Source organism: Phaseolus vulgaris, chromosome 5, assembly GCF_051622355.1.
Source record: "Phaseolus vulgaris cultivar YP4 chromosome 5, ASM5162235v1, whole genome shotgun sequence".
Classification (NCBI taxonomy): Eukaryota; Viridiplantae; Streptophyta; class Magnoliopsida; order Fabales; family Fabaceae; genus Phaseolus; species Phaseolus vulgaris.
The window spans coordinates 1,018,970-1,044,286 of record NC_143502.1 but is presented as its reverse complement, the minus strand read 5'-3'; the positions used below and the strand labels follow the sequence as shown (position 1 = coordinate 1,044,286).

Below are 25,317 nucleotides of genomic sequence, written 5' to 3'. Positions count from 1 at the left end.
TAAGTCTAATGTATAGAGTATTTTTAAAGAAGCCATAGAAAATACAATATTTAATGCACTATTAGTTTTGAAAACCAAAAACTAATTTAGAATAAATTTTGTAGAACAGCATGTAAAGTAGAAAGGAGAGAGAATATTATCCAGTATTAATTGAGTGACTTGAAGATAATTGATATGTATATTATCCCTGTCTCTCTCTGCCAACCCCACAAAATGGAGTGGGGAGTGGAAAGAAAATTACATGATAATTTTGAGGTAGCAGCATATTCAAAATTACAATTCAAACGAAACAATGACAGATAGGAACTTGCCCAACTTCGGGAACATACCCCACATTTATTTTACTACTGATTCAAGTAGAAGAGAGAGAAAGAGAAAGAAAATGGCTATATATTTTCTGCTATCTTTCTTCAGTACAACAGATTCAATGTGCTGACTCTATATACATAAAATGAAGCCTATGCCTTTTCCAAGGACATAAAATGTAGTGGCTCTACATCCTTCATTCTTCATAATATTCCTTGAAGAGTAAAATAATAGCTTAATAAGTCACATTTGGAGAAGATTATTCACAGTAACCATAACTGAATTTGTTCTTTGCAAGTCCTGCAATATCAAAGTTTGATTAACCCATCAGTACATTGTTATCCAAGTATCATAAAATGCAAATGACACTGTATTACCAATAATAGACTAGACTGCTTTATCAAATCAATCATTTTCAAATAGCATACTGTGGTGACATTGAATAAACACGAAGTGAAGAAATCAAGAATAACAGAGCATCTATCTGAGGTGTTATTACAGCATCTTAAAGTAGACAGTTACATTATAAACTGCTTTTATCGGTCATCAACCATCATGCATGCTTATTATTAAAAGCTCGGACAAAAGTAGTCTGAACAAATTGAATTAATTAACACACCTGGAATATCATGTCATCTGGAATATGAGGTAGAACCTCCCGAACAGTCTCAGCCATGGCAAGTATATTAGCGACATTATCATTTGAAGACTGTGAGGCAGTCCTTAAATGTAAACTACCAGTTCGTGCCGGTGATCTTCCACTGGGGGGTGGGATGGTTGAAGCACTTGCAGAAGCCTGAGAGGGATTAATGGGCCAAAGGTTCCAAGAAGAATCTTCAAAGGCAGTCTGAGCATAGGTTTCTCCAACAGATGCAAGATGCCTCATCATCATTTGAACTCTTCCCAATCCAACTGTTCTGATAGCAGTAGAAGGACCGGCCCCGTCAACACCTTGATTTGGCCAAGAATGCAACCAACCTGAGTCCAGCCCTGCACCCCTAGATAAGAAAAAGTAAAATCAGTAAAAAATAATGCATCAGATATGATGAGGTTAGGTAACATTTCCTTACAACAGTTAGGAAATACATGCAATATAACAAATCTATATATTTTGACTGCAGCAGATAACTACTAAATTTGTCAATAAATTGTAGAGAAAAAAGGGCTAATCAACAATTCTTTTCTTGCAATAAATCAAATATGAGGAAGTTTGGTAATATTTCCTTACAACAGTTCTTGAGATAATTTAATGTAGAGTGGGTATCCTTTTCTCTCAATTCTTGATCATAGTTTGTTCACAGGGTCCAATAGATGGATTCGATTTCTTAATAAAAAAAAAACAGGGAAGCTACTGTACGTAGAAAAAACATCCTTTGGAGAGCTAACACAAGATCTTTAAGAATTTGATTCTAGGCTTTCTACGGAATTTGATTTGAAACTCAACAGATAATAAACTTCTCTTCCAAATCTTTTTCCAAAGGTAAAAAGTCAGTGAACGAAAAACTTGTTTCCTTCCCCTACTAAAAATATCTTGTAAAGAGTAGTAGGCCTAAACAGTTGCATCCTCTAATACCCATATCACGTGCATTCAAAGCTAGCCAGACATTTTTTACCACGTAGAGAGGTGACTAGGCAAAAGCAGAATTGCCACCAGTTCATTTTCTTGTCCAGCCTCAAATCAAAATGGAATACAAGGACATGCCGTAGCATCCTCCTTTTCAGGGTTGTGGTGTTTATGGTTGAAGGAAGCATAGCAGAGATTCTGTTGAGTTGATTTCTTTCCTTTTATTATTTGTTAGGCAGTTATGCTTGGTAGATTTTATATCACCTCAGTTGTGATTAATAACTTTTCAAAATAAAAAAATTTAACAGATAGATAACAGTTAAATTCTAAAGAGAGACAGAAGGTCATGTAGCATTGAGTATGAAGATTGAACCTCCAAGTAACACCTTCAGGAGTGTTTAGTGTCTGATTTGGATATAATCCGGTAGGCATGGTATGTCTAGAAGGGTTTTGCCGATCCAATCCAGCACTAATTTGGCGTGCAAGCTGTTCATCACTAGATATAGTTCCCGCGTCAGAGCTTGCTTCATTTTGAGGCACACCCTCAAAAAGTGGCTTTCGGCAAGTTGGACAAGTATATATATCAGTCAGGCCTTGATCCAACCTGAAATCGGTAAAGTAACCAATAGCATCGTACAAAAATTAACCCAAAGAGTAAAAGATACAGATGTCCAAAAAATAACCATACCAAGATCTCAAACATGCAAGATGGAAGAGATGATTGCAGTTTAGCTTTTTAGCCTTAGCCATTGGTTCCTGTCATAAACACATTCATTATATTGTTCAAAAAATACATTTAACCAATACCAAGATCAATCAGAATGACAGAGGGCAGAAACTAGCATACTCTACAAATAGCACATTCATCATCATACGCTCTTAGCTCCTCAGTTGTTGCATCAGGAAGAGCTGCATGAAGTGTTCCTAGAGCTATCCTTAGCTTGATAAAGCCTTTTATGCGATTTACTATTGCACTAAGCAATGCCTGTTCAAAACAACACCAATGATTACAAGTAGTTAATAAATAAATGTCAGCTAAATTTCCGTGGATGGTAAAATTCACAAAGAATTGAGAACGAAGTAACTACACGTATATTTAGAAATAGCACTGCATCTACAAGATGGAAAGCCATTCCATGAAGCCTCCATATATACAAGTAATGGCCAAGTGCCATAAAAAATGTAGCCATGTCTAGGAAAAACCCCAAGTTCCGAATAAGAATTCCCTTCCATTCCAACAATGAACCTGCAGCCACACCACTTAATCAGGAAAGCTAGAATTAAGTTCCTCCAAACAAACAAACAGTAAATATTTTTAGTGATTTTTTATTTCAAAACAACAGACTTATATTTCAAAAAGATAAAAAAAATTATTAGTATTGGAAACCAACAATGTAAAGAGAACATCCAAAGGAAAAAGTTGTTCATAATATCCAATCATATTTTTGAGTTATTAAAAGTTTAAAAAACAGACTTTTAGCCAAACTACCTGCAGTTAATGAGTTAAGCAGTTTAGGTGTTCGGAAATCACTGCTATTGCAAGCTGAATGATGCAGCCATATGTCAAGCAGCTGAAATCCATGTACCAAAATGGCCTACAATTCATATGACACAAAAGATTAAACCAGGCATCACTTCCCCACTGGAACCTGAACAGGTGATAAAAATGTATCTCAGCAGTCTAAATACCTGTAGGGTCTCAAAAGCAATACTGAAAGGCTCAAAGAACAATAGCAGATACATGGAGGACCCGTGTGTTCTATATATTGTCAGACAAAGCCTTATCCTACGAGCATAAAAATAGTTATGCATCAGAAGCATGCTAAAGCTATCAAATTACAATAATAACAAGGATTCTTTCAGCTGTCATGAAATTAAATATAATCTTCAAAGTGGATTAATCATACTATAAAATCAAAAGGGAAAAGCATAAATTCTACACCCTTAGCTCCCCAAAAGAACACTTGAGACTACAACTGGTGATAGTCATGGCATTGCCACTATTGATAACTAAGTGGTTCATTTATCAAACTGAGCTCCATATTGGCTTACATACAGAGCAGGATATGAATCCCATTGGAAGCATTGTGTCCAGGACAAAAGCTATGCCCAAGCAGGGAATAGAAGAATATCAAGTATCATAATAATGGTAATTGCAATGGCAATAATATGAACAATAATATTGCTATAGAAAAACAGAGAATTTAGTACCAGAAAACATCAGCCATGAAAACAAATAATAATGCTGAATATACACGAAGATACGTCCAGGGTGTAGCAGATGGAGATGCATTCAGCCGTTCCAAACGATCTCTAGCTAAAGCTTGAAACATCTATGCAATATGTTGAGCATATCAGAACAAGTTACTAAACACTGTCTTTGTTTGTATATACCAAATCTCAAAAGAATTATCTCCATTTGTTCTTTTTAGGGTAATATCTACCTTCAGAGAGCAAAGCACAGTCAACCAAGTAGACCAAAGACCAGCTTGATAAATTGTTGGTGGCACAATCAGTGGAAGAAATGTCCCCTGTCCATCCACCATTAAATTTAAATATAAATAACAATTATGTATTGTCAATTTATGACTGATAAACATCACACAGTTCTTAATGTCCATAAACTACTCCGTTACACAATGTTTTCAAAAGTAAAATAAAAAATGAAGTGGATAATTCAAATAATAATGATGATGATAAAGATGTTTTCCTAGGCATCCTAGCAAATCAAACTGGCTAGTAAAAGAAAGACATCATAGCACCTATTCACTGTCACTCGTGGTTAGATATGCACAGATTATTTGTTTATCCAGAAACTCCACAATTTACATATCTAAGAAACACGGGAAATGATCATGTGAATTAGATAATCAACTCTTGCTTAAACAAGAGTCTTAGGAGCAACTTCTAAACACCAGACCAGACATCAAGAATAAGTTCTGTATTGTATTCAACAAAATAAAACTATTAAATGGTTTTAAAAAAAAACATATAATTTAGTAATATACATTGTCAATAATAATCAGAATAAAGTCACAGTGACATGTTTGATAAACCAGTGAAACAAAAAAACACTAACCTTGTAAATGACATAATTAACAAGACGCTCAATCAGTTTACGAGTCTCAGAAGCATATAACTCTGAGAAAAACACAGCCTGCAAGTGATAAGAGGGTTCATTAACAGTAATAACTTAATAAGTATATTAACTGATATAAAATATTAACAGGACTTATACTATCATGGACAAAAAACATGGGCACCTTAGCCTGAAAGATTGCTTAGAAAGAAAAAAAGAAAGAAAAAGCAGCATAAACGGAACAATGTGTAAACTGTTACCCTTCTGTAAGGAAGAAAGTATGTCCAAATCTCTGGCAGTAAACAAATTAATGATAATTGAATATGCCATTTTTTTCCAGAAACTATATTAGATTAGATTATCTTATTCATGAAACAACTCACTAGCGCAAAATACGAAAAAACACCACAAACAAATTACACCAATGCACGTGGCCATTCTACTTCAGAGCTACTTATATCTCCCTCTATCTTAGTTTGTAACGAGGCAAGTGAGACTCATGATATATAGTTAAGCACGCAGCTATATTGAATGATATTATTATACACAATCTCAACCCAGGCTGAACATACAGGCCCCCACAAATCAACATCATACGTTGGCATAATACATGAATTCTTAGTAACCAATACTCAATACAACAGACTCACCTTGATACAAAGATTGAGAAGGACAAATAAATTGATCATGCAATTCAGCAGTAGCCCTATGGTGGTGTACAAACCCGAAGGCAACTCAATGTCTTGGCTGGCATCGTCCAAGTGAATTAAATTCCAGCCTATTAGTCCATCTGATCTAAGTTTCTCCAAAGACAGGTCTGTGCAAAACTGAAGACCCACAAAGCTCAAAAATGTAGAAACCGCCGAAACTGCTATAACCCTCAAAGCCATTAGTAATAATAACTTCAGTCTCTTTGCCCACAAAAATTAGCTGAATTTTCATCTGACATTAAAAATTATAGCCATCCTTTGCCCATCATAAAAATGGTTCAAAATCAAATGGAACCAGAGGGCAAAGTCAATAAATCAGCTTAAAAGAACACCATCATTCTGCTACAGCTTTTATCATGTCAGGTCTCCAGATAAAATAGGATACCCTGAAAGAGAAAGAATTAACAAAGTCATCAGTTAAAATGCACCAAAAACAAGTAAAAAAGGATGCATAACAACCCATTTGCCATCAAGGGAATTTACACAGCCAAAAGGAAAAAAGGTAATATTCAAATTTGCAATTTCAAGCACTAAATGAGTTGCAATTTGGACAAAAAAACGTGCGAATTTCGAATTTTTCCTGGGGAGCTATCAATACCCAAACTTCAAAAGCGTTTCCCTTCCATTTCAAATTCAACACCCACAAAACATAACGGAAATTAATAGAATCCCATTTCTATCAATCACAAAATCCTCCCACCGATCAACGAAAAAAATCTACCAATCAAGCTCAAAATCGTTGAAAACCCTAGAATCATGGTTCGCAGATGATGCAGAACTTGCAACAAACCCAAATCAATCATAAAATTCAAATGGTAATTGATGCGAAAGTTAATAAAGAAAACAATTTAATTGTGTCTGAAAATGGATAAATGCAAAAACAAAATTGGGAAAAAAAAGGAATGAAAACGAAACACGCAAAGAACCTGACTCGATCTAGGAGAATGGAGAGGAAGGGAGCGTTAGGGTTTCTGCAATTACCATTCGCATCGGAATCAAGACAAAGACAGGAGAGAGAGAGAGAGAGAGAGAATTTAGGTGGAAAGAGAAAGAGAAAGAGAAAGAGATAGAAAAAGAAAAAGAAAAAAAAGTGTCAATAATTTTGGGGAATTTTTAATTTAATTACTTGTTAAAATTAAACGAAAAATTGTTACAAAAAAAATATTTATTCTAGTAGTAGAATATTTCTTTATAAAAGTTGTATTATTAAATTCACTTAAATAAAATTATATAACTCAAGTGATTAGAACAAAGTTAAAAAAAATGATGAAATTTGTTTGAGAAAAAAAAAATCACAAACCAAAAATACGAAATTAGATTATATTTATTTATTGATCGGTTCCAAGTTTGTTTTAAATTTTAAAACTTAATAAAATTGAATTTAAAAAATGTAATTTAATCAAATATATAATTTGTAAAATGTAATACAATAATATTTGGTTTAATTGATTAGTCATTTTAATTTTTATAGTTACGATACTCTCTACTAACTTATATGAATTAAATCTTAGATAAATCATATTAAGAGAGAAATAAACATATAATTTACGTTTTAGTAATTATTTTTAACAATAAATGGAAGAATAGAGATTTTTTAAATGCAAAAATAGTTGATAGTTTAAACTTTTTTAAAAAATATTTATAGAATTAATTAAATTATAGTAACCATATAAACGTTCTATTATTATTTCATTTGGTAATGTATTTTTATGTAATTAAAAGTTATTATTTACTAGCAGAAATACATACTACACTTTCATGTATTTAATAACTTAAAATAGTAATGAAAATATTCTTAATAAAATAATAAAATAAAATATTATTAATATAAAGATAAAATAAAAAAATAATTGTGTAAAAAAAAGTGGTTATAAAATATAAAAAATTATTTATCTTTCAACTACTCTGTAATTATTTTATTTAAATTTAAAAAGTTGTTTGATAACTACTTGTTAACTGTTTTTTTAATTATTTTATTTAAATAAAAAATTGTTCAGTAACTACTCTATTAAAAAATTTTATAATTATTTTAGTTAAATTAAAAAACCGAACTACTCTATTAATTTTAGATAAAATAATTACAGAGTAGTTCAATGATAACTACGTATGAACTATTTTTATAATTATTTTATTTAAATCCAAAAAAATGTTCTGTAACTACTTTATTAATTATTTTTTATAATTATTTTATTTAAATTTAAAAGGTGAATAATTACTTATTAATTATAAAATAAAATAATAATCAAATTAAATATTGATATAAGAATAAAATAGAAAAAAATTGTATATTCTTATAAAGATAGGTATAGAGTATAGATTATTTCATTTGGTAATGTATTTTTATGTAAATGAAGAAAACCAAACTATGACTTTATTTAATGTTGCATTGCTTTGAATTTTGCATTTGTCATTTTTTTCATGCATAAATGTTTATTTGGAAATTGATAATTCTCTTGTTTTATACCAGTATTTTTTGGCTTATTAATTCCTTTGAAAGTGTTATTTACAAGTAAAATTAGATATTTTTTATTTTATACCCACATTTTCACCACATTAATTCAATCCTAAAGTGTTTAAACACAACATAAATTAAAATAAACAATTGTAAATTTATTGTATATATTATAATTGAGTTATATGTGAAATTTTCACAGTAAAAAAAACACAAACACACTTAAATTTTACACTTTATGGTAAGGTTGGAAAGAGTTAAGTGAAAAATATTTTTTTTTTAATAAAAATTCTTATAAATCACCAATATCAAACTTGATATCTTAGCAGATTGACACATCAAATAACAACAATTATCTGTCATCAACAATCATCAGTTGACATTGACAGATGAATGGTGACAGATGAAAAATAATATTATTAAAAATAAAAAATAAAAAATACATTGCAAATGTTCATTCAAAAGCAGCTGATGCAGGAGGCAAAGGATGAAGAAGAAAGATATTAAGAAGTTGATCAATGGAGGTATATTCATAATCTGGATATAGTTGTGAAGCTTCAAGGTCATCTTCTCCAATCTCAAAGTTCATTAGGTCTCCTCTAACAAATACACTGTGGAGAATGGAAACTGGAATATTCTGTGGAGAAGGTAAAGCTGCAACAATATAGTAAACAAGTTTAATATTTTTTAATTTTAACTTTAAGCAACAAGAAAATAAAATTTAATTGTAATAAAAATATTAATAAGTGAATTTTAAGACTAATTCAACCTCATAAAATCAGACTTATTAGGTAAGGTTTACACTCGGTTATATACTATAAAATGTCATCATTTTTAGTGGATGTAGGATCTCCAACGTACACCCTTCTGATACCATATTAAGAAGTGAACTTTAAATCTAACTTAATCTTACAAAACCGGTTTATAAAGTAAGGTTCGCACAAACTTATATATTATTATGAAATGTCTTATTTTCTAGTCAAGTAAGTTTTTGCTTTTAGACACCATTCTATTGCATTTTTAATTCCTTTTAGGTGTATCTTAATTGCATAATGTTGATTTCTCATAATTAAGTGTATAAAGGTAATATATTAGGAAAGTGTATTTTAAGTTTAACTCATATATTTTATTTTATTTATAATTAAGTGCTATTTTTGACAAATTCAATATTAAAATGTCATGTATTTATTTCTCTTAAATTCAAATAACAATGAAAACAATTATAATTATATAAATTTTCAAACAAAACATTAAATAAATAAAGAGTGTTTTAACTACTTTAAAACATTTGTAGCTAATTAGATACTAATTTAGAAACTAATTTATAAATTTTATTAATAATATAAATTACTTTATATACTAATAATTTGTGTAGTCTCTAAAATAATATTTAATTTAGTAAATATAGTAATTAATTATTTTTTGTCTTTAAAATTATTTTTTATTTAATGGTTTTCTTGTATTCTAATAATTTAGAATGTGATAAATATGTATATAATCATATTTGTTCTGATGAGATATATTTAATCAATTTTTCTTATGAACATGAAGACAATGTTTTAATTATAAGTTATTTTTCATTTTTAATTATTTATTGAATTTTATTTAAGTGTAACCAAACAATGACATGTTGATTTGTTACTATGCTAAGATGACTTATTTACATTTTTATATCACAATTGGAAAAAGAAAAAAAAATGTAAATCATCATGATGTAATATGCTTAACTACAACATAATTATGTAGTTAAATGATTTAATTTACAGAATAACTAATTATTGAAAAATAAGATATGCAATTAAACCTAATTATAAAGTTGATATGAAGGAAAAAAAAGTTAATAAAATGTCTTACTCTGTGATAGTTTGATAATCTCTTCCTCTGAAACAAAATCCTTGAGAAAATTCTTGCCACTTTTTTGTTCCCACAATGAAATCAAATCATTTTGTGATATAATGTTCTTTGAGGGTCGATAAATAACAACACGATTGCATGTTCTTGGATCATTTGCTGCTTTAATGGAGTACATGGCAATGTCTTCTTCATAGTTTAGCACAGCTGATGAATAATGCAATTTTTACATGAGATTTTTCTTCATTATCCAAAGGCAATGTAGAGAAAATGAATTAAAAATTCAAAAAAATAATAATTAAATATAAATTATTTTTTTAAATAAAATAATTAATTATTATATTAACTAAATTATATACATTTTAGAAACTAAAAACATTATTAATATTTTAATTAGTTTTTAATTTTAATAAATAATGTCAAAACTAATGTATAATTAGTTACCAATGTTTTAACTATCAACTTTAGAGTTTACTATTTAAAATTTAAATAATTGATAACTAAAATTTTGGTAACTAATTACACTTCAAGAAATCCATTAAATAGTAACAAAAAGTAGAACAAAAAATAATTAGTCATTATATTAAGTAAATTATGTACTATTTTAGAGACTAAAAAATTATTTGTATAAAGAGTGATTTTTATTATTAATAAAAATTTATAAAATTGTTTCTAGATTGGTATCTAATATATTAGTGGCTAAAATCTTGATAGTTAATGGTTAGATATTAAATTAAAAACTACTTTATAATTCTTTATTAATAATAAAAATAAATTTACATACCAATAATTTTTTTAGTCTGTAAAATAGTTTCGAAAATGATCTCTAATTTAGTCCAATAGTAACTAATTATTTTGATTTCTAAAATTAGTTGTAATTTGATTATTTTCTTGTAATGTTAGCTACCAAGTTAAAAACTATTTATCAATGACAGAAACTAGTTTAGATATTAATAATTTTTTTAATTTTTAAAATAGTATCTAATTTAGTTATTATATATTAATTAATTAATTTTTGTTTAATAATTTTTCAGTATTAATTGTTAAATAAAATAAATAAATAAATAAAATGTGTACCTTTGGCATCACCAGTGCCATAAACCATAGTATGGTTGCTTTTGTCATAAGGACGAACCAGATAATTAACAAAGTATGCACCAAAGCAATTGGCAGAGACAAAGGTATAAGGAATCTCAGATGCTTCAATTTCTCTCCTAATTTTTCTTTTCTTATCAAGAAAAGCTTGGAATGGAGGAAGAGGCTTCACTCTATCTTCTTCCACTCCAAAATCTGATGGAAGAAATCTCTGCAACAACACCAGTTAATGTAAAAAAAAAAAAATCTATCAATAATTTTCTAATATAAATTTGTATAAATGATAAGAAAAACCTTAAGTTTAGTACACAAAACTAATTTTTTTCTTATTTATAACTATTTGAAAATTTCCTTGCAATCTAACTAAAATGTTTGGTTAATATGTCATATATTATAATAGTGTCTATACCTTTTTAATTGATGTTTGGTTAAGATGTGAGATTTCATAATAATGTTTATATCGTCTTAACTAATGTTTGATTGATATATCAAATTTCATAGTAATGTTTATACTTCTTAACTGATGTCTAGTTAAGGTGTCAGATTTCATAATAATGTTTATATCTTTTTAACTGATGTCGGATTAATATATCATATTTCATAATAATGTTTATACCTTCTTAACTGATGTCTGGTTATGATGTCATATTTAATAGTAATGTTTATATATCTTCTTAACCGATGTCTGATTAATATATCAGATTTCATAGTAATGTCTATATCTTCTTAATTGATGTCTAGTATGTCAGATTTCATAGTAATGTCTATATACATTCTTAACTGATGTCTGATTATGATGTCAAATTTTATAGTAATGTCTATACATTCTTAATTGTTGTCTGATTATGATGTCAGATTTCATAGTAATGTCTATACCTTCTTAACTAATGTCAAATTTCATAATAATGTTTATACTTTCTTAACTTTTAACTGGAACAAAACCAAAATATTGTTAATAAGCATGAAAAATATTTTGATTGATACCTTAATATTACCAGCAACTTTGATAGCTTCTATGATTTTGAGTTGCTCCATGACTTGAGGGTATGGAAGTGCACATATCACAATGTCTACTTCTTTAATCACTGCCAAAATCTGTTCATGCTCAAACTCTCCCTGCTCATGCAACCATACTCATATTCAGATAAAAGTTAAGTTCTTTCACATTTAAGTTTGGATAACTTTTATCAACTAACTTAATTTATAAAATTTAACTTTCACAACATAGAGAAGACAAATTTGTATTTTTTTTTTATTAGGTTATCTTTTCCTACACCTCATAAAAGTTGTTCCTGCATCTCAACAATTTTGAAATTTAATTTTCATAACATAAAATTCAAAAAAAATAAAAATTCAAAGTAATCTTGCCAGAACAACTATTTTACCTTTCGGAATCTAGAACAATTATTTTGATTTTTGGAATTCGACTTTTAGAAGTAATGGAGTGGAGGAAGAATTTCGGGGAAATACATGAAAAAACACCATTTTTATTATTATGCGGCCTACCCCACCCGTACTTGATTCACATGGTTTATGGGTTATGTAAGACAAACTTAAACAGAGCCAAAATAACGAGTCTCTCTCACGTTTTCATAACAGATTGTAAGTTGACGGACCGTCCCACATTGTCATCCCTAACTAATTTTTTTTAATAATAATACATAAATAAAATGCAAACTTTTACATATAAGTATGAGATCGAGTTAAAGATGAACTCATTTACTAGCCAAATGAATTTTATTATTTTTTAAAAGGCCAAAATAAAAAAAAGAGGAAAAGAAGATAATATACTAACTTGAACAAGTGTGACTCCCATGTGATTGAACTCCTTGCAAAGTTGTGCCTTAGAAGATGAAGTTTGTGCATTAAGAGGACGAGTATAAACAAAAGTTGGATGACCTAAAGACACACTTGCCTTAACCAAGTACTTCCCAATGTAACCACTTCCTCCAAATATAACAATCTTACTCTTTCTTCCCTCCATTTTTAAGCAAATGCTTACTATGAGGATTCACCATCACACACCCTCTTTTATAGCTTTTTTCCAAGTTCAAAACCACACTATTATTTTCACCAACTTGCAACAAAATATTCAGTTAATGCAACCACAATTCAAATTTGAATTCTTTTCTTAAAAAGTTATTAAATTATAATATATATACATAAAAAAATGGGACTTAAAACTTTGAATCTGTGTGTTCTGGACTCTATGGGGGCAGCCATTGGAGAAAGATCTATGCAGCATGTGGGGCTCAACAGTTATATATAATTATAGTTAATAAGTAGTTCTTTTAAAGGTATATATGTGATTAGAATTTAACTTTTTAGTTGAATAAATGAAAATATTTATTAATTAGTTAAGATTAATTAAAATCTTGATTCACGAGATTAATTGGTGTTTCACTACTAACTACTAAAAAATTATTATAAAAACAAATTTTAAAGAATAAAAATAATTAATTGTTATTTAACTGAAGATTAAAAAAATTATTAATTTTTAAATTAGTTTTATTATTAATAAATAATTTTTAAATTGATATCTAATTAGTTACCAAAGTTTTAACTACCGATTATTTAGATTCTAAATTTGGTAGCAAATTATATATTAATTTAAAAAATATTTATTAATAATAGAAACTAATTTAGAAACTAATAATTTTTTTTTCTAAAATAGTATTTTAGTTAATATAATAAATATTTATTTTTTATTTAAAATTAATTTCTATTTAATAATTTTCTCATTTATTCAAAGAAAGTGGCCTAACTTTTTGACAAAATTGGTACTGTACATTTATGATAAATAGTTAGTAAGTTTTGGTTGCTACCAAAAGTAATGATGAAAGCAACACCACCATAGTAATTTCAACAAGTGTTGACTATAAAAAAAATAAATATCTCATTTAACAATTCAATAAATTAATATTTAAAATATATTTATTTTATTTATTAATTTAAAATATTATTTTATTAGTATAAGGGATTGTGAAATGAATGTGTCAAATCATCTTTTTCCAACAAGTCAATCTTCATCTATTGTGAATTCAAGTTGCCTTTGCCAAATTGTACAAGTAAAGAGTATCTACAATTTTTATTTTTAAGAAGTTTTTATAGAATAATCTTCATTGAAGTGATTTACTTTGCTATCATATATTAGTAGAGTCTATAGTGAATAAATTAAATATCATTTTAGAGACTAAAAAAATTTGATTTCTAAATTAGTTTATATTATTGTTAAATGGTTTTTAAATTGGCGTCTTTGCTACCAATTATTTAGATTCTAAATTTGGTAACAAAAACTTTGGTTGTTAATTAGACACCAATTTAGAAACCATTTAACAATAATAGAAACTAATTTAGAAACCAAAATTTTGTTAGTCTCTAAAGTGGTATCTAATTTAGTCACTATAGTAACTAATTATTTTTTGTCTCTAAAAATTGATTTTTATTTCATGATTTTCTTATAGTGTAGAAATAGGTCGGTTGATCGGTGTCAACATTAGCGTATGATAGGTGAAGTAGTAAAGTTTTAAGAATATTTACTAATCTTATCATTAAATAAAATAATAGAGATTGTTTTAAATACAAAATAGTTGATAGTTTATTTTTAAAAAATATTTATAGAATTTAATTAAATTATAGTAACCATCTAAACTTTTTTTTTCATTTGGTAATGTATTTTTATGCAATTGAAAATTACTAATTTCAAATAATATTTTAAAATTATACATCAAACAATTTTTTGTTAATTAATAACACTGTAGATTTTGATCAAATTATTTTATGAAGAAAAATCAATTCTATTTTTTTTTAATTTTACAACATAATTTTGAATTTTTTATTGATTTAAAATAAATAAAAAACTTATATAATTAAGTTCATCTATTTCTATAATCATTAATAACAACTTTCTTAATTTACACAATTACTTATCCATATTACCTTTATCTATTAGAATTAATCATTAACTATTAGGCTTTCCCCTCTGACCATTTTTATTTAGTATACCCAATTGGTAATTGATTTTGCTTTTATTTGTATAATTTATTTTATTATTTTAGGAAAAAACTACCTATAAAATATAATTATTATAACATTAAAAAATTCAATAAAAAATTATTTATATGTTATTATTATAGAAAAATAATATTTCCATTTATGTATAAGGAATCTATTTTTTATAACCACGAATTTAGTAAAAAAGAGTTTAACAATTATTGAAGAAATATTTATTTGACACTATTGTAAGATTGAGTTAAACATTTGTCACAAGACAGATGATGAAACTTGTTTTAAGTTGTAGATGGTATAATCAGTTAAACGATCTCGTAACACAAGGAGTTTATATATTTTGATGATAACAAACATTATAGAATATGTTAAGATTTCTAATAAAACTACTAATTTAGTTAGATACTTCATTCAAATTGTCTAGACAAATGCTACTATCAGAACATCTATTGCGTGTAAAGATTAAATTGTCTAGTCAAACTGTTTACTTCAATTAAAAACACAAAATTAGCATAAATAATAGTTAAGATCAAAATAAATTTAATTACACAAATCTCATATACGATTTTGGATTTATTCATGATTACTGTCCAAAAGTTTATGAACAAAGTTATGTTCGGGTTGTCCCTTGTAACAACTTGGAATGCATATATGTTGAGTTGTTTGACTGCTGGGAGGACTAATCTGGCTTGGACATTGTATGAACATATGACAGAATCCGGTGTTGTTGCTAGCATTAATGTGAAAACTTTTGGATTTCTGATAATGGCATTTTTGTGAAGAAAACAAAGTTTTGAAAGGGTATGAACTTCTTAGGGAACTTCTGGAAAATGGCTTATATCCAGACAATGTTGTTTTCAATGCACTTATTAGGGAGTTATGTAAGGAGAGACAATATGCTCGAGTATCTGAGATCCTTCATATTATGATTGTCAAGCAATGCAATTCTGATATCTTTACTTATCAAAAAATCATAAATGGACTCCTGAAGAGGAAGAATTCTGAGGGCTTCCAGGTTTTTAATGATAAGGACAGAGGAAGATCTTTGTGGTTTCATTTTCCTGACTTATGGTTGGAGAATATCATAGAAAGAAATTGATATAACTGATTTTGTTGTTTGTATCTTCTATTTACTATCTATGACCAATGAAATAGAGAATTTTTTGAGCTTCTCTTGTAAACATGAAGCTACAATTTCTTTGTGTACGTTTCTTTTGAAGTTTGTTTTCATTGTTAAAGCTTCCGATTGTACATGTTGAAACTGCAGCTTGTCAGCTGGTGTTTTTTCAGTTTGTAAATTTAAATTTGTGGTTCTTTTTTAAGCAAAGGGGTTATTTGCCTTATATAAAACTGCAGAGTTTATCTATTTCTATTAATTGTCTTCTCTAGTTCTCCTTCACAAGAGCAATGAAACCTGCTTCTTAAGTGTAGAAATTGAACTAAATGCTCATACATGAAGAAACTCTGAATTGAGTGTCTAGATATGTGTGGAGTTTGATTGCAAAAACAGAGATTTGATGTTGTAAGCCTAACAGGAGAACTATTCAAGAATTACTGTCTTTTACTTATGAACAGACTATGTATTTACTTGTCAAATTCATTATTTTCTGAGTTTAGAAGTTATTGCACTTGATGGAGTGTATAACTCACGTTCTTCAACTTTTTCTTTCAATGCTTAGTGATATCTGTTCCCAATTTCTAGTGAACTTTTGTGAAGTTCTTTTGCATATTCTTTCACTGCTCAACAAACTATTCCTTCTGAGTTTTTAGTTGATAAGCTAGAGAAATTAGGATTTGGTGTGCAACTTGGTAATGCCTTTATGTGTCATGAGATTGATTCGATTGTGGAAGATTGAAGAGTTTACTTAGAGGTTGTGAAAGATGCTCTAACTTGGTTGTGAATGACAAAATATTCTGTTACACTCGAGATTTTTGTTGTAAGCTGATGCTGGCTGAAAATTTGTCAGCTGTTGTTTTCAGTCAACTATGGATGAATTCTTGGTTAATGAATGGATTGTTTCACAAATGGGGAATACTTGGGGATGCTTGAGTGCCCAAATTCTCTAAGATACTGACATTTCCCATTAAGGGATGCATAGAAGAATGCATTTCAAGTAAGTTTTTAAATTTATTTTAGGAAGCTTCGCAGTTAGTCTTATGGCAGTTTTCTGATAAAAGCTTTTAGAATAAGTACTTAATTAAGCTGTTTACCTAAATGCCCCATTAATCTTTGTTTCTGGAAAGTTTGAATGGATGAAACTTGATGAACTATTATCTGGTAGTGCCAATGTGAGTGGGTATAATAAGTGATTGATGAAATTCTAATGAAACTTTCAAGCTATGTACCTAACATTCCTTGACAAGTATCCTTCTGCAGAAAAGGCATGGGAAGTAAAAGTGATCTTATCTTTGTACTTTACTTTAGCACAGGTGGCTCACATGTTTAAATGAGCATGTCCATGTTCATTGTTGGATTCTCAGTCACTTGGTATTTTTTATCTGAAAGCAGTTGTTCATTTTTGAAGTTACTAAGTTCACAAGCTTCATGAGTGTGCCAGGGATACAAAATATATCATGTTTGCTACACCTTACAATTATGTGGTGCATGAAGATGTCAGTAATCATGCTATGACCATCTTAATCAGTTTTCTTTTCTGCAAATCTGCTTACAGCTACATTCTTGTCTATTTTGATTTTTTTTTGTTTCTAGCAGGTGGTCTTGAGAAACCTTTGCCATCATGGTGGACTTCTTCTATGCTGGTGAAAAACAATTTCTGGTTTGAACCAATTTGTGTTGGTATCTTGATCATGCACACTTGTGTTCATAATCTACGAAAAAGTTGAATCTACATCTCTTTAAATAGACATTTACCCGTTCTACATCTACTTAAACTCTGCTTTTACAAAAATTCACTGCAGGTTATATGCCTCTGCCAAATCAGGTAGTGATATACTTAACATTTGCCTATTATATCAGGCGTCTTAACAGGTTTCTGATAGAACTATGTTAGAAATCATGAATTGAAATAAGAAATAAGAAAGAAAAGAATGTTTTTATTGAATAAAATGAAAACAATAAGAAATAGGAGAACATGGAAGCAAGAAGCCTAAAAGTTTAATAAGTAAGGAATCAAGAGAAAATGGAAGCAGATCTTGCAACACTGAAAAATGACAGGGATGGAGTGTAGTGCAGATAAATATTTTTCCTCCCCCATTCAACATAGCTTCATAAATTGTCATGAGTATTGAAGGGAATTCATCAAAATTGCTCACACATCTATAATTTTCTATTCTAATGATTTTTTCTTAAGCTTCCATTGACAATGGCAGCAGCAGTTAAAGGGAAAATAATCCCAACCTAAATTCAATAACAAGATCGTATAAACATTCTAGAAAAGACCAGGATTTATAGATACAACTGAACTATAGTGATTTTTCACAGGAGGGGATGTTAACAAGCTTAGGACGTCTAGTTCTCTGATCAACTTCCACCTGTAGACCGAGTGCATTAATTTCAGGCACATCAGCAGATCCTTGAATCTCCAATTCAGCAACTAACTTTTGGTTTTCATCATTGCCCTCCAACATATTCCTCACAGACCAAATCCCCCATTCCCTCAGGAAAGGATTGTCTTCATCAGTCACACACTGCTGCAATAGCAGTAGAATTCCATTCCTATCCCTTATTTCATCTTGTGCATGCTTCCTTCTATAAACACAATTGCCAATTAGCGCAACTATGTCGCGTCTGAAGCCCTTGTAAGGGCATGGTTTTGAGTAACAACTAGCAGTTTCCTGATTCTCAATTTGTTTGAGCCCTTTTCTGATTATTGCTGGAGGTTCAAGGGCACCAAGCAAAGACAAAAGAAATTCTATGAGGCCATATGACAATAGCACATCAACAACATCTTTTGTATTGCCTCTCATACCATCTTGAGCACAAATGTCCCTCAATATGGTAAGAGAGTAGCCAAGAACATCAACCCCAGTAAAGCCACTAGGAAGACCAGACTTCCCTCTCATTGCATGTTCAAGAACCCCAATGGACTTCTTGAATATTCCAAAAACAAACAACGCAACATCCTTTGAAACAGTAACATCTCCGAGCCGCTCATTCAAGATTTCTGATAGAATTTGCAGAAGAAATGCTTGTTCAAATGAAAACTGACCATTTTTTGATTCAATAACTTCACCCTCTGGAACATCCACAGATTGCAATTTGGAAAACAGCACAGGCAATTGAGATTCTTCAAGGAAAATTCTTGAAAGGAGCAACTTCAACCAATCCTCATCAAAACTAGCTGGCTCAGGAGAAACCAATGGATAAGGAAAAAGATCAATTTTACAACTAAAAAACATCACAATCCCCATATGACACTCATGACAGCATAGAAAAAACAGAAACAGTATACTAGCAACAAGTTTCAGCCACAGCAAAAGCAATGCCCAACAAAATGAAGTCCTCAACTACACAGATTATACAACGCCATTGTGTTTTTGTCAAAAAGACTATTCAGATCAATGAAAAGAATTATAAGCAAAAAAAGGAATGATCAATTGAAAAAGGATCATAAAAATTAAACAAAATCAGTGCTACAACTTACACACACTCACAACACAACCCCAGATGACAGAACAGCATACAACTAACTTACCAGAAGAAGCTGTTCTCACTATTTCTGCCACAACAGGCCAGCCATCATCACTGGACAACTTTTTAAACCATTCAGGATTTCCATCACAACATGTATAAATCACCATACACAATGGGTCACAAATCTCCTTAGTGCCAACTCTAGCAAGTGAAGCAAACCCAATAGGATAAAGTTCTTCCCAAATAGCACGTTGATGTTGTTTCCCCCCCAAAGAAACATTGGCCAGAACCTGCAGACCCCACCGAACCAATCTATGATCAGGGCCTAATGAGCCAGCCTCTGATCTCAGAACACTCCAAACAACTGCTACGCCATTAAGCTCAATGAATGAGACCTGGTTTGCAGCCTCTCCAGCACACAAGTTTCTGAGGAGCTTAAAACATAGGGAAAAGGTTTGATTATGATGATGGTGATGTGAAGCTTGAGCAAGTGACTGGACTATGTTAAGAACTGCAGGGAGAATCCTTTTAGAAGCCAGTTCCAAACGCCCAGAATCGGATTTGGCATTCTGAATGAGAATCTCTAAGGACTTTTCCAAGTTGGAAGAATTGGAAGCTTGAAAGAGTAACTGAAGTGTATCCTCTGATATGGGGTGCTCCAAAAATGTTGTATCAATCATTGCTTGATTGAAAAAAAAAAAAAAAAAAGCAAAAGTAAAATGTAACCAACCTGAGTCCAGCCCTGCACCCCTAGATAAGAAAAAGTAAAATCAGTAAAAAATAATGCATCAGATATGATGAGGTTAGGTAATATTTCCTTACAACAGTTAGGTAATACATGCAATATAACAAATCTATATATTTCGACTGCAGCAGATAACTACTAAATTTGTCAATAAATTGTAGAGAAAAAAGGGCTAATCAACAATTATTTTCTTGCAATAAATCAAATATGAGGAAGTTAGGTAATATTTCCTTACAACAGTTCTTGAGATAAATTAATGTAGAGTGGGTATCTTTTCTTTCAATTCTTGATCATAGTTTGTTCACAGATTCCAATAGATGGATTCGATTTCTTAATAAAAAAAAACAGGGAAGCTACTATACGTAGAAAAAACATCCTTTGGAGAGCTAACAGGCAGTTATGCTTGGTAGATTTTATATCACTTCAGTCAAAAGGAAAAAAGGTAATATTCAAATTTGCAATTTCAAGCACTAAATGAGTTGCAATTTGGACAAAAAAACGTGCGAATTTCGAATTTTTCCTGGGGAGCTATCAATACCCAAACTTCAAAAGCGTTTCCCTTCCATTTCAAATTCAACACCCACAAAACATGACGGAAATTAATAGAATCCCATTTCTATCAATCACAAAATCCTCCCACCGATCAACGAAAAAAATCTACCAATCAAGCTCAAAATCGTTGAAAACCCTAGAATCATGGTTCGCAGATGATGCAGAACTTGCAACAAACCCAAATCAATCATAAAATTCAAATGGTAATTGATGCGAAAGTTAATAAAGAAAACAATTTAATTGTGTCTGAAAAATGGATAAATGCAAAAACAAAATTGGGAAAAAAAAAGGAATGAAAACGAAACACGCAAAGAACCTGACTCGATCTAGGAGAATGGAGAGGAAGGGAGCGTTAGGGTTTCTGCAATTACCATTCGCATCGGAATCAAGACAAAGACACGAGAGAGAGAAAAAAAATTCAACCACCCCAGAATCTAATTGGTTCAAGTTGACACAAAATTGCAAGAAAAAGAAAAAAATAGTAATTGATGAAACATGGTACCTGAAGAACACAACACGAACTGCAACAGTGGGTTAGGGTTTAACTTACTTTCCTCTGCTCTTTACAGACACAGTTTAAGGTTTAAAGTGTATAAAAAATATTATTAATATAGGTATATGTTTTATATTAATAATTATATCAGTGCTTTAGTTTTTATACTGTCGATAATTAACATTTATTTTATATAACTAAATTTCCAATAAAAAAATTAGTGTATAAATGGTGATTTATTTGTCTCATTAGTTTTTTTATAGATAAAAAATAGTGAATAAAGTTAACTTTATTTATATACATTACTTTAAGGGATAATTTTATTCTCAGGTTAGTTAATACAAAAAAAAGTCTATACATATATTTTTTTTCTTTCTTTTTTCTTTTTTTTCATTCTTTTACTCCTTTTTTCTTATTTTATTTATTTATTGTTCCTCATATTCCTCTTGTTCTTTAATTTTTCTATTTTTTATTTATTTTTCTCCATTTTTAATGGTAGTGATTATATAGATTATTAGGGACAAAAAGAAAATTAAATTTATTGAAGTGGTGTAGTTGGGGAGAAGAAAGAAAACGTGGAAAGTCAAATATAGGCACTTTTTAGTTTTGAATATAAACTCGTTTCATTTTTCATTTAAATGTAATAAACATAAAAAAAAAATCAAATATAATTTATAAGCCAATATATAGCTAATAATAATATAACTATTCAAATAAATATTAGTAAAAATCAAGTAATCCTTTTTTATAGTGAATTTTTAAGAGAATGCAAAATGAACGTTACACATATATGGACAATTGTTACCCAATGTAAATATTTGATGGATGACTATAGAATGTTAAATTTAAATAAATGAAAAATCAATAAAAAGTAAAAACTTTACAAATATTATAACTTAATAATAGTGACATTAATTACATTGACAAAGTTATATTTGATTGAAAATAATAATTATTTATTATTGAATTTAGATAAATTGTTTATTGTTTATTTTTTATTTTGATTTTGATTTAATATTTTATTAGATAATAGTGGCATTATTACACTAATTTTTTTTTCTTTCCTTTACTTGTATTCTTAAATTAATTAGAGTATGTGTATTTATGTTCTTCTACAATTGATTATTAATTTAGTCTTTTTCTACGTATTCTTTCTAAAAATAATTCTAAGAATGATAAACCCAAACAAATAACATAACTTGTTATACACTCCACCCTCGCATAAATTCATAAAGAGAAGGAAGAAGAGTCTCTCAAAAGTTTGAGAAAGTAAAATTATTTAAAATAAAATATTTATTGTTTTTATTAAATTATATAAAAGAATCATAATCTTATTGTGAAAACAAAAATAAGAAAAATTGTTTCATTATATTAGTAATTTATGTATTTAACAATGATTAACTCTAATCTTTAAAATTTAAAATTAAAATTTAATTAAAGATTGTTTCGACCTTAAATTCTGTCATATAGACTTTTGAATGGTGTATTAAATTCGTACCTAAATAAAAAAATTCATAAATAATATTTATTATTTTTTTATTCAATATATTAAAGTTAATATTATCATTTTTACTACAAGAGCAAATTGAACATAAGTGAAGAACAAGGGAGAAGATGTAATCACTAACCATATGACAATTTAGTGATCATAATATTATTTATATTATGTTATTATTATTAATACTATTATTATTAATAATACTATTATCATTAATAATATACTATTTTTAATAATAATATTATTATTATTATTACTTTTATTATTATTATTAATATTATTCTTATTAAAATTAATAATAGTATTATTGCTATTAATATCATTATTATTAAATTTAATAATATTTTTATTATCTATAACAATATATAAAAGTGATTTTTTTTACACATTTTGTTTTCTAATTTTATCCTTTGTGATATTAAAATCTAATAAACTTGACAGTTATTTATTTTAAACTGAAAATTTGAATTTTAAAATACATAGAACAATTTGAATTTGAAAAAATAACAAATTTATTTTTTAACAATTTTATCCTTTGAATAACTATTTTTTTTAAATTCAAATCATTCTTTCCAATAAAAGATCATCTACATAATAAAAAAAATACATACAAAAAAAAATTTATAATAAATTTTAATAAAAATATATTTTTATTTCAATAGTTATTATAATAATAGAAATTTTTTGTCAAAAGAAAAAAAGAGTACAGTATTTACATTATTCATCTTTTAATATAAAAATAATTTATATATTTGTTTAATAAAATAAATAATTGAATGTTATTTTTATTTTAAAATACTTAATTAATTTATCTTTTTAAAAATATCGGTTACATATATATATATATATAATAATTTATCTTTTTTTAATATATATATATATATATATTATTCTCTAAAACAAAATACTCAAATTTTTATAATTTAATAAATTATTTACTTTTAAAAAAAATTATCAGGAACCACCCTTCTACCAAATCCATTAGTATGTGAATTCAATAAGCTAACCTTATCAATTTATTATATCCTATAACTCTCAATAGTTTGTAATCTAGCATCACATTGTGTCTCATTTCTAAAAATTATGATTTTGAGAATTTGGTCTTCTGAATTGAACTTAGATAACAGCTCAATTTTTACAATTTTCTTCAATTGCTAGTAATTTGCATTTTGTCTTCTTATAATTAATTTCAAATTGAACCATCTTCTTGTAATTAAGACTTAAAATCAAAGTTTAATTAGAGATTGTTTCGACCTAAAATCCGATAAATTGTCAATTGATATCGATTTCTGAATGATGTGAGACTATATTAAACGTACTGGAACATAAATATATAAATGAATTAAGAAAGTTTATTGATATTTCCAAAGTTGGCTTACATATATAGAGTGAAAAATGTTATTATAAAAGAATAACATAAGAGAAACACTCTTCATTTGGTGCAACAACACCTTTCACCACCAGGAGGAATACAATAACCACCATTTTTGTGTCCAAAAAATTTGCAATAAGATACACATTTTTCATGGTTGGGACATATTCCTCCTAATACTTTTGGTATTTGACAAACCATTCCAGCAGGTGTTGGTGTATACTCTCCTGAAATTTCTGCAAAATATTATTACAAGTTATATCCAAATCAAGCTTTTTCTTAACTTTTATCAAATCATATTTAACAGGTCGAGTTAATACTATATCTCATTTTATTCCGTACAAAGTGTTAATGAAAATTATTAAGAAATGGACTTTAAGTCTAACTCAACTTTATAAAATCGGTTTAAGGTGAGGTTTGCATGACCCAGCAAATTTTGCTAGGATAGATTCGAAATGACACTTATATAATATGAAATGCTCTAATTTCTAATCGATGTGGGATTTCCAATAAAAATAGGAAAACAAAAATTACAACTAAAAACCATACTAAACAAAACATATATGAGTTTATTACCTGAAACCAAGAAAAAAGCAATGCAAACAATTTGGAAGAACCACATCAAAGTTTTGATCTTCATACTCATTCTTTGAAGAAGGTCTGAGTTTTTTTTTTTAACTTTTGAAACTTATATGGATATGTATGCAAGAGAAGATATCGTATGTATAGATATCGTACGTATATATATAGATAGATGGATGAAAGTTAAACCCTATAATATTTTTATTGTGCACAAACTTAAAGTAGAAAATACTATATTTAATAAATGTATACTGTGATTTTAAAATTAAAAATTCATCACACTCAATAATATTATTAAACTCAATTATATATTACCTTTAAAAAAGGCTTACATATATAAGTATTGTATTATTATTGGTCTAAAAATATATTTTAAGATAATCAACATTTTAAAAAAATAGTTATTAATTTTAAAG

General features: G+C 28.4%; 3 protein-coding genes and 1 long non-coding RNA gene across 15 annotated transcripts; all 4 read right to left on the bottom strand.

The window, feature by feature from the left end:
* Nucleotides 1–150: 150 nt before the first annotated feature.
* On the bottom strand, nucleotides 151–6,767 carry RIN2 (RPM1 interacting protein 2). Of its 7 annotated transcripts, none has more exons than XR_016521148.1 (13): nucleotides 6,641–6,755; nucleotides 5,600–6,045; nucleotides 4,950–5,027; nucleotides 4,315–4,401; nucleotides 4,082–4,203; nucleotides 3,560–3,656; nucleotides 3,360–3,465; nucleotides 2,959–3,116; nucleotides 2,718–2,855; nucleotides 2,559–2,626; nucleotides 2,244–2,474; nucleotides 926–1,296; nucleotides 151–606 (listed from the first exon to the last, which is right to left on the bottom strand). XR_016521148.1 is itself a non-coding variant. In XM_090302719.1 (13 exons), exons 2-13 carry the CDS (start codon nucleotides 5,837–5,839, stop codon nucleotides 550–552), a joined length of 1,761 nt encoding a protein of 586 aa, XP_090158845.1. In that variant the 5' UTR covers nucleotides 5,840–6,045; nucleotides 6,591–6,767; the 3' UTR covers nucleotides 151–549. The 7 variants fall into 7 exon arrangements, 4 of the variants coding, with proteins under 4 accessions (XP_090158845.1, XP_090158844.1, XP_090158843.1 ...); XR_016521147.1 differs by having other exon boundaries at nucleotides 6,586–6,727; XR_016521149.1 differs by having other exon boundaries at nucleotides 6,591–6,726.
* Nucleotides 6,768–8,370: 1,603 nt separating this feature from the next.
* LOC137836188 (eugenol synthase 1) lies at nucleotides 8,371–13,056 on the bottom strand. Its single transcript, XM_068645040.2, has 5 exons — nucleotides 12,853–13,056; nucleotides 12,042–12,173; nucleotides 11,040–11,268; nucleotides 9,966–10,169; nucleotides 8,371–8,765 (listed from the first exon to the last, which is right to left on the bottom strand). Exons 1-5 carry the CDS (start codon nucleotides 13,039–13,041, stop codon nucleotides 8,566–8,568), a joined length of 954 nt encoding a protein of 317 aa, XP_068501141.2. The 5' UTR covers nucleotides 13,042–13,056; the 3' UTR covers nucleotides 8,371–8,565.
* A 5,162-nt stretch (nucleotides 13,057–18,218) lies between these two features.
* On the bottom strand, nucleotides 18,219–21,564 carry MEE50 (ARM repeat superfamily protein). 6 transcript variants are annotated; one of them, XM_090302716.1, is made up of 5 exons: nucleotides 21,459–21,530; nucleotides 21,273–21,317; nucleotides 20,390–20,409; nucleotides 19,721–20,302; nucleotides 18,219–19,366 (listed from the first exon to the last, which is right to left on the bottom strand). In XM_090302716.1, the coding sequence occupies exons 4-5, from the start codon at nucleotides 19,824–19,826 to the stop codon at nucleotides 18,489–18,491; spliced, it is 984 nt and encodes a 327-aa protein (XP_090158842.1). In that variant the 5' UTR covers nucleotides 19,827–20,302; nucleotides 20,390–20,409; nucleotides 21,273–21,317; nucleotides 21,459–21,530; the 3' UTR covers nucleotides 18,219–18,488. The 6 variants fall into 6 exon arrangements, with proteins under 6 accessions (XP_090158842.1, XP_090158840.1, XP_090158841.1 ...); XM_090302714.1 differs by lacking the exon at nucleotides 21,273–21,317 and having other exon boundaries at nucleotides 21,459–21,564; XM_090302715.1 differs by lacking the exon at nucleotides 21,273–21,317 and having other exon boundaries at nucleotides 21,328–21,469.
* Nucleotides 21,565–24,281: 2,717 nt separating this feature from the next.
* On the bottom strand, nucleotides 24,282–25,010 carry LOC137834085 (uncharacterized). Its single transcript, XR_011084882.2, has 2 exons — nucleotides 24,896–25,010; nucleotides 24,282–24,555 (listed from the first exon to the last, which is right to left on the bottom strand). It is a non-coding gene; the product is annotated as an uncharacterized LOC137834085 (long non-coding RNA).
* Between the last annotated feature and the right edge of the window lie 307 nt (nucleotides 25,011–25,317).